The 9,799-nt window shown below is 37.0% G+C and overlaps 2 protein-coding genes and 1 long non-coding RNA gene across 3 annotated transcripts; 2 read left to right on the plus strand and 1 right to left on the minus strand.

Annotated features, from left to right (window-relative positions):
• The first annotated feature begins 2,107 nt into the window (after positions 1 to 2,107).
• LOC132168985 (NAC domain-containing protein 19-like) lies at positions 2,108 to 3,004 on the plus strand. Its single transcript, XM_059580081.1, has one exon. It carries the CDS (start codon positions 2,108 to 2,110, stop codon positions 3,002 to 3,004), a length of 897 nt encoding a protein of 298 aa, XP_059436064.1.
• Positions 3,005 to 6,711: 3,707 nt separating this feature from the next.
• Positions 6,712 to 7,593, plus strand: LOC132168986 (NAC domain-containing protein 41-like). Its single transcript, XM_059580082.1, has one exon. The coding sequence runs from the start codon at positions 6,712 to 6,714 to the stop codon at positions 7,591 to 7,593; it is 882 nt and encodes a 293-aa protein (XP_059436065.1).
• A 573-nt stretch (positions 7,594 to 8,166) lies between these two features.
• LOC132172157 (uncharacterized) lies at positions 8,167 to 9,708 on the minus strand. Its single transcript, XR_009439125.1, has 3 exons — positions 9,215 to 9,708; positions 8,756 to 8,951; positions 8,167 to 8,660 (listed from the first exon to the last, which is right to left on the minus strand). It is a non-coding gene; the product is annotated as an uncharacterized LOC132172157 (long non-coding RNA).
• Between the last annotated feature and the right edge of the window lie 91 nt (positions 9,709 to 9,799).

Consider the following 9,799-nt stretch of genomic DNA (forward strand, 5'->3'; position numbering starts at 1 on the left):
TTATTAACCGAGTCAGGCCAAGTTTATACAAGCATATCTCATTTAATAATCAAGCACAATTTTGTGTCCATAATCAGCTCAATTATTAAATATACTAAGTTCGAGTCAAGTCTTTCTTACTTAAATCTAAGCATGTTCGCGATCGACTCTATTGGTCTTTAACTCCACTAATTGTAATCACATTTCCGGCCCTCAACTGAGAACCCATACGTTGAGTTGAAAGACCCCAATATTGATTAAAGAGAAACTGTAGTTTGAAAGTACAATATCTGAAAAAGTGCCAACATTATTATCACATCTGCTGAAGCCTTTCCTCCAAAGGACCCATAATAAAGCCAATTCATGCATTATATAAGAATTTAAATAGCTTTCAGTCTTTAAATTTTGAAGTTTTAATTTATATCTTTATTTGGCCCTGTGCTGATCTGAGCTCCACATACTCGGCCTGGAATTTGGGAGAAATGGGAGACTAATATGGTAATATCTCTTCCACCTGAATCCAGTTGCCTAAAAGTTTTTTTTTTTTTTTTTTTTTTTAAAATAATGTTATATATATCAAAAAGCGTAAAGCGCCCTTAAGTACACAGAAAAACTAACGTTAGCCCACAATATGACCGGATTAGAGGCCCCTATGCCCCAAAAAACCATAGGCCCGCAAAACAGACATCTAAAACCCCAAAAAAGCCATAAACTCGCAAGGCCGCAGGCCCGCAATCCTAAACTCTCATTGCTACTTTGCCTTTGCGACTTTTCCCCGACTAGCTAGAGCCCTTACCTCGTGCCTCAAAATTAATGGAGCATAAAAGTAATATTCATAGTCCTGAGAAACCAATACACCTGTGGTGATGAGGTGCCGTGTAACAAATGTTCCCATTCCTCTTATGGGCAGATGAACCACTCAAATTATGCATCCACAATTTGATAGGAGGGCATAAACATCAATATCTCCCTTCACAAACTATTCTGACAGCTGATAACACTGAGCCTTGAACAAATTCTGCCAGAAGTTCCACGTGTCAGTTAAATGTCTTACCATGTTTTCAAAAATCTAAGAATATTAATTTTCTCATTTCTTTTTTCAAATAATTTTATGCTCAAGAATGTAACAAGCATAAACATTAATAAATATATACGTGAGGCCCAAAACCAATAGTCAGCTTACATCAACTCAAATAAGGACCTAAAGTCGATAAATACAATTAGCTACAATAGGTCTATGACCCTATCTTTCATGACACGTCACATGACACTGATAATTACAATTAATTTCACTAAATAATTGTAACTGTACTCTAATTTATATTTTTAATTTAAATGAATTAATCCTCATGACATACATATACATTTCATATTACCATTCTAGGGAATCATTCTGTAGCTAAACCAAAATCCATATACTATCATTTTGTTCACTACTTATTTTCTTTGAATAACTAATTTAACTACATGATTATTCTTATGTATCCTGTGAGACTCAATCTCATCTTGTACATATATAAATTTCAATAAATCCCACTGAAACACTTCAGAATAATCATTCCTAATAAAATTTAAACAAATGAGAATATTCCTTATTGCTTTGTTTCTGACAAAAGACTTGGATTCCTTATTAAAGAAAGTGTTTACATAATATTACATGCAATCACACAAAGATTTTAACCTAAGATCAAACTGATAGATACATCAAAGTGACCTATACCTTAGTAATTTAGTTATAAATTTTTAAATTTTTTATATTTTTAATCAGGTATATAGACACATGTTAATTTTATTTAAAGGTAGTGACGTGAATTTTCATTCTAAATAAAATACCTCTTGCTGCTAGATGCTAGTATTTCTCTTATTATAACTATTCTATCTTAATGTGTGGAACAGGTTTAAAAATAAAAAAAGGTTGTGCGAGAGGATGCAGAGGAGCTGCAGGCTGGAGAATTTCTCAGCTGAATCTCTACGGCAAGTCGTCCAGGTCAAAATTTAAATTCAAGAACGGCAAGTCGTTGGTCCACCGCCTTTAGCTAAGTCGGTGGACCTAAGTCGGTGGCACTGGCTTCTATATAAGGGCAATGGCTTCAAGAGGGAGTGAAACAGAGAGCTGCGAGTGTGAATGATGATGATGATGCCCGTGGGATTTCGTTTTGAGCCCACTGATGAAGAGCTGGTAGGCTTCTATTTGTTGAACAAGGTAAGGGGAGAAGATATAGGTTGGGATGGCATCGGCGAGTTTGATATTTATGGTGAAAAGGATCCCTGGCAATTCTGTGGTGATCAGGAGAAGCTTTACGTTTTTACAAGGCTAAAACAACTAAGCAAAAATCGAGTGGCACGAACAGCGGGTTGCGGTGTTTGGCATGAGAATTCTGCCGACAAAATCTACGATGGTCAGGGTGATGTTATTGGGGTCAGGAAACTCTTCTGTTTCAAGGTGAAGAAACAGAAATCCAACTGGTTAATGCACGAGTTCTCATTAGTTGGGGAGGGAGAACGAGAACGGACGACTGACTGGGTCCTGTGCACCATCCAAAAGAAAGAATCACGATCAAGAGTTGGCGTTAAAAGATGCTTTCAATATCAGTCTTCTCCCACCGTCATCTCTATTCAAACTCCATCTCCATTGCGAAATTCCATTAAAACAAAAGAAGTAGAAGAAGAAGTACTGCTACTTGAGGACGGATCCCAGCAGAGAAAGAAGATGCGCTGCTGCGATGTCGAATGTCAAGCCACTGGGGCCCCATCATCAGAATGTCCATCTGAATTTGGAACGCTTGAGTCTGAATTGGAAACCCGTCTACCAGCTAGTGATAACTCTGACCCTGAGTTGAGTGTTTCATATGAATATTTGGAAACCTTGATGAGCTGTCAACTAGCCAGTAATGATGACTCTGCGTCTGAGTTTTATGCTTCATACGGTTATCTGCCGCCACCGCCTTCCCCAGTGGGTGGACATCTGCCGCTTGATGCATGGGTGGATTCTTGGGATCCTGAGTTTGCTACTTTACTTTCCTAGCACCATGTGAATGATCAAAACAGAGAACCAAAACTTTGTTTTACTGTTGGTGTCAGTTAAGATAGGAAAAGATTGTAATTTTTTTTTGTTCAATTTTGTTGGAGCACATTGGTGTACTTGTTCCTTATTTTTGTTATGGGATATCCAATTTGTCAACTTTGCTCGAAATAACTCTTCTCTTGATTTTTGTTATAAAGAATGTCTTCTAACACAAATAACATGTCGTTTACACAAATAACACAAATATCTCTTCTCTTGATTTGTTATAAGCTGCGGTTCCAATTGGTTCAAAGTTGATTATTGAGAACTTTGAGGTGCCCTAATCCCAATAGATTCCGTGTTAAAATATGCCTATCAAATGGAAAAATGTTGATCTATAACATCTACATTTACCAAATGAGGTTCTGGCTCATAATAATGATAGAAAATTACTCGTTGCTGCTTGCAAATTGTAAGAATGTTGAGTTGTTATGACTAAACAATTGGCAACTCTATTCTGGTTTGCTTATCTGTGTATGGTTTTTCTGGTTTACTTTTAGTCTAGACAATTTCTTGTACTTGGTCTTCTTCTGGTGTTCTTCATGTGAGATTTCGTGTGTTGGAAGTGAGAGGACTAATTTGTTTTTATCATCCAATTGTGCTTCTCCTTGTGAATTTTAATGCAAGCTTGATTCCAATGAGCTCTAGCAGAAATGACATTCTCCTCCCTCCATAAGAGTGGGATGGAGCTGAGGTTATAGGTTGAACACTCACTACATGTGTATGTAAATTATCAATAATAGTTTTAAAAAAGAAAACATCATCAGGCAAGCTTGATGTTAATTATATATATTCTATGCCAAGTTGCTTTGACATGGTAAATTTACTGTTTCAGCTTGGAATCACAAACAATATATCAAAATATTCTTTCCCATAATGCTGATTAAACATTGCTGCATCTATCAACGCAGGAGCATGCAATTAAGATCTGACTTGTTAATTTAATTAGTACTAAATTTTTGCATTTTTGCCGGCATTATAATTCCTAAGCAAGTAGCGCACTATTCTTATGCATTTTGAACCTTATTTCTATTTGGGAGATGCAATCCATGAAATGTTCTCCTTAATCTAAATTCTAAAATCATCTTGTACTTTTACTTGTTTGCACTTTTGCAAATTCAATAAACAATCAATCAGTTGAGTCTGAAGAACCCAATTATTTGAATTTGAATATCTTACTCCTTAACCTATATTGGATTCCGAATTTCATGTCCATCTTTGACCCAGTAAAAATGGCTAGGTTTGAAAATGCATGGCAACATTCAAACAGGAGTGCCTATATATTACTTGTTATATTCGCAAGTCTCCTCCACAAGGCAATTAACATGGGGTTGGAGGTCAAGAGACGCTTCCTCCATGGGTTTCTTCTGCTTGCTACCCTGTTCCTTGCATGGAGCTTGTTCGTCACCGGTAAGAGGCGCACCTTTTTTCTCTCTAAATTTTGTTAGATTGTTTGACATGCATATATGTATAGGCTATTGCTTCACATTTTGTGTTGTTTACTTGTTTATTTATCAGCTTTTAACACTCGCTTTTTTCTTGTATGAAACTGTTTGTGGTAATTACTCTACTCTGAGAATGTGAGAAAATGGAGAAGTTAGTTCATTCAAGGGATGCGGAAGGATTGTGTCATTTGTGTGGACCTGTTGCCGTAAAACAGAGGAAAGGCCAACCTTTGCTCTTGGCAAAACTAGTGCAGCAACGACCACCTGGACCGCCACCGCCACCTCCTATGCTGCCCACAGGGCCAATCCCCTAAGGCATTCCATGTATTAGACATCTCTTGATGTGGGGTGAATGCCATCAATAGCTAAATATCCAAATCAAAATAGTATTTAATCTAAATGTTAGTTCATCATCAACCAACCATTGAATACTGTATTTGTATTTGTTTTGTTGTTTGCGGGTTCCAGTCACCCTGTTTATTGTGGTTTTATCTTGTTGTAGAGACTTTTGTATCTAGAATTTGTTACTCCTTAACAACATATTTCATTTTGTTTCGGAAATGCCTCCCTGTCCTCAACTTCTTCCCGATGGTTGTTGTAGTTGTTACCTAGCATAGGTTCAAGTAGGGTTAAAATATCTTTCGAGGGTCATGCCCCTGCATGCACCCCTTTTATTGGGGCTCGGGTAAGATTGAAGGATCTGGCAACAGTCATGCTCCTGCTCGTGTCCTTTCTTTTGTGCCTATACCGCTTTATGCAACAATATATTTTTGGCTTTTGTTCAAGATATAGAGGATCGGGTAGTTTATAGTTCCTTTGAAATCATTTATGAATCCATTTCTTGTTTTCTACTTTTAGTTTCGACACTTACTATTTTTTGGCGGGGAGGGGGGGCTTTATTTAAATGCCTCATTTATGTAAAGTGTATATTCTCACATTCATTTTTAAAAGTAGTTGTAAAAGTCACTTATTTTAGAGACAAATATCAATTTAATAGATTAATTTTTTTTAAAAAAAAAAAAATCAAATCTAATGAAGGAATTTTATTAATACTTAATTAGTACTTAGACTAAAAAGGCACAGCTAGTTCTAACACTACCAACCTCTTAACTTCCTCCCACTTTAACTAATTTTAGTACTACTATATTAATTTGAGCATACCCTAATGCAACTTGCAAACATTTAAGCAAGAACCTTTTTTAAAAAGCTGTAAATTTGGAACTTTTCAGTCAGCCTGCTAGGAAAAAGCTTTTGGGTATCAAATCGGATCAATTTCCACCTCTACTAGGTTTAGCCGTTTAGGGCTTTTGTTGTATATGAGGACCTTTGGCCAAATTGTTTAGTACGTCCAGCTATTGATTATTGACATTTGTATGGGCCATAATATAAGAAATTATATTTTACAAGAATTTTCAAATTCTTTGGGGCTGCCAAGCACCCTTAAACATATAAGGCACATGTGCGCGCTCACACACGTTAGCTTACGAGTCAAGCCGAACTTATACAAGTTGTGTTCACGTTATTAATCAAGTTGAGCCTGGTTTATAAAAGCATATCTCGTTTAATAATCAAAATTAATTTTGTGTCCACAATTGGCTCAATTATTAAATACACCGAGTTTGAGTATAAACGAGTCAAGCCGAACTTATACGAGTTGTGTTCACATTATTAACCGAGTCGGGCCAAGTTTATACAAGCATATCTCATTTAATAATCAAGCACAATTTTGTGTCCATAATTGGCTCAATTATTAAATATACTAAGTTCAAGTCAAGTCTTTCTGAGTCAAATCTAAGCCAGTTTGCAATAGACACATGTTAATTTTTTTTAAAGGTGGTGACGTGAATTTTCATTTTAAATAAAATACCTCTTGCTGCTTAGATGCTAGCATTTCTCTTATTATAACTATTCTATTTTAATATGTGGAAAAGTTTTAAAAATAAAAAAATAAAAAAGGTTGTGCGAGAGGATGCGGAGGAGCTGCAGGCTGGAGGATTTCTCCGCTGAATCTCTACGGCAAGTCGTCCAGTTCAAAATTTAATTCAAGAACGGCAAGTCGTTAGTCCACCGCCTTTAGCTAAGGCGGTGGACCTAAGTCGGTGGCACTGGGTTCTATATAAGGGCAATGGCTTCAAGAGGGAGTGGAACAGAGAGTGAAGAGGAGTGAAACAGAGAGTGAAGAAGGAGTGAAACAGAGAGTTGCGAGTGTGAATGATGATGATGATGCCGGTGGGATTTCGTTTTCAGCCCACCGATGAAGAGCTGGTAGGCTTCTATTTGTTGAACAAGGTAAGGGGAGAAGATATAGGTTGGGATGGCATCGGAGAGTTCGATATTTATGGTGAAAAGGATCCCTGGCAATTCTGTGGTGATCAGGAGAAGCTTTACGTTTTTACAAGGCTAAAACAACTCAGCAAAAATCGAGTGGCACGAACAGCGGGTTGCGGTGTTTGGCATGAGAATTCTGCCGACAAAATCTATGATGGTCAGGGGGATGTTATTGGGGTCAGGAAACTCTTCTGTTTCAAGGTGAAGAAACAGAAATCCAACTGGTTAATGCACGAGTTCTCATTAGTTGGGGAGGGAGAACGAGAACGGACGACTGACTGGGTCCTGTGCACCATCCAAAAGAAAGAATCACGATCAACAGTTGGCGTTAAAAGATGCTTTCAAGATCAGTCTGCTCCCACCGTCATCTCTGTTCAAACTCCATCTCCATTGCAAAATTCCATTAATACAGAAGAAGAAGAAGTGCTGCTACTTGAGGACGGATCGCAGCAGAGAAAGAAGATGCGCTGCTGCGATGTCGAATGTCAAGCCACTGGGACCCCATCATCAGAATGTCCAACTGAATTTGGAACGCCTGAGTCTGAATTGGTAACCCGTCTACCAGCTAGTGATAACTCTGACTCTGAGTTTAGTGTTTCATATGAATATTTGGAAACCTTGCTGGGCTGTCAGCTAGCCAGTAATGATGACTCTGCGTCTGAGTTTTATGCTTCATACGGTTATCTGCCGCCACCGCCTTCCCCTGTGGGTGGACATCTGCCGCTTGATGCATGGGTGGATTCTTGGGATCCTGAGTTTGATACTTTACTTCCCTAGCACCATGTCAATGATCAAAACAGAGAACCAAATCTCTGTTTTACTGTTGGTGTTGGTTAAGATAGGAAAAGATTGTAAATTTTTTTTTTGGTATCCCAGTAATTTTGTTTGAGCACATTGGTGTACTTGTTCCTTAATTTTGTTATGGGATATCCAATTTGTCAACTTTGCTCGAAATATCTCTTCTCTTGATTTTTGTTATAAAGAATGTCTTCTAACACAAATAACATGTCGTTTACACAAATAACACAAATATCTCTTCTCTTGATTTGTTACAAGTTTAAAAATCGATGGGATTTCTATGGCTGTGGTTCCAATTGGTTCAAAGTTGATTATGATCCATCAAATTGCAACTAGCGATTATTGAGAACTTTGCGGTGCCCTAATCCCAATAGATTCCGTGTTCAAATATGCCTATCAAATGGAAAAATGTTGATTTATAACATCTATATTTACCAAATAAGGTTCTGGCTGATAATAATGATAGAAAATTACTTGTTGCTGCTTGCAAATTGTAAGAATGTTGAATCTACTGTGTAAAACTGGAAAAAGTAATATCTCTTCTACTTGAACTTCAGTAATTTTCATTTTTTTTTTTTTATAAGTAATGTTGTACATATCAAAAAGCGTAAGGTGTCCTTAAGTACACAAGAAAACCAACGTTAGTCCACAATATGACCCCGATAAGAGAGCCCTAAGCCCAAAAAAACCATAGGCCTGCAAAACAAACCCTTAAAACCCCAAAAAGCCCTAAACTCGCAAGACCACAGTCCTAAACCCTCAATACGACTTTGCCCCGACTAGAGCCCCTACCTCGAGCCTCAAAATTAATGGAGCATAAAAGTAATCTTCATAGACCTGAGAAACCAATACACCTGTGGTGATAAGTTGCCAAGTAACACATGTTCCCATTGCTCTTTTAGGCAGATGAACCGCTCAAATTATGCATCCACAATTTGGTAGGAGAGCATTAATATCAATATCTTCCTTCACCAACTATTCTGATAGCTGATAACTCTGAGCCTTGAACAACTTCTGCCAGAAGTTCTACGAGTCAATGAAATGTCCTACCATGTTTTCAAAAACCTAAGAATATAAATATCTCTTTTTTTATTATTATTATTATTAATATGAAATCACAATTGAGAAGAACTGCGCTTACCCAAACCAAGAGATTCTCATGCTCCAGCACAACTTCAAGAGGCAAGTTGATATGCCTGGGCCTCATTTATCTCTTTTTCAGACTCCAGTCCCGGAAATTGTCCAATATCATGTCCTTCAAGCGGTTGAAACTCGTTATCTAAACCCATGGCAAACTCTTCAGGACGAGCTCCACCCGTTTGGAAATAATCTGCAATCTGCATGTAAAAAAGACCAGTCTGATGTAAACATCAATTACTTTGATGGCACATTAAACCTTGAATAAAATCAAAACCACAACCTTTACAGTCTTGATGTCCATAGAAATTTTAATTCACTTAATACTATGAAAGGAAATAAGGAAATTGAGTTTGGAGAATATGAACAGCACTATCATTAACTTTTATGAGATATGTAGTTAGTTATCTGCACAAATAACTGAAATAGAATAAAATAAAATAAAGAGTGAAGTGGCACTTACGTGATTGGCAAGGGTCATTCCACTTAAGGCTGCTGACTCTAAACTTGAACCAAGTAACCAATCACCACATATACCAGCCCTTCCATAAGGATCAAAGATGCAGGGGGTACCAGGTGTATTAGTTGGAAGAGCTGCACCCCTGTAGAATCCCGCAATATGGGAGATAAATCCCAATCATTGTATTTGTATCCAATTAATTTTAAATTTAAAAAAGATAATCCTTCAAGTATTCATCATACAAGAACCATAAATAGGTCAAATTATTTAAAAAGGGGGGGAGGGGAAATGACCTTTGATCGAATTGCTTCCTAAGGTTAAAAAGTTATCAATTTACTTCCTAAGGTTTGAACTATTATCAAATAAATCCCTGTGTCTACCCTTCCATTAAATTTTTAATTTTGTTTCCATGTAATATCCAATTAAAAAATGACGTGTCAAAATAGCACAGTCAAATAAATCCTACTATTACACCCTACATGATTATTAACATATAAAACACTATCTTCTTTTTGTCATTTTTTGAGGTCACAGTATGCAAGCAACTAAAAAAAATGGTGAAAAAAAACAGACTAATAGTTCACATTT

This window comes from Corylus avellana, chromosome ca2, assembly GCF_901000735.1.
Source record: "Corylus avellana chromosome ca2, CavTom2PMs-1.0".
In the NCBI taxonomy this organism is placed as follows: Eukaryota; Viridiplantae; Streptophyta; class Magnoliopsida; order Fagales; family Betulaceae; genus Corylus; species Corylus avellana.

Coding starts and splice junctions, on each gene's coding strand:
- LOC132168985 (XM_059580081.1), top strand. CDS start 2,108: ATGATGATGATGCCCGTGGGATTTCGTTTTGAGCCCACTGATGAAGAG.
- LOC132168986 (XM_059580082.1), top strand. CDS start 6,712: ATGCCGGTGGGATTTCGTTTTCAGCCCACCGATGAAGAGCTGGTAGGC.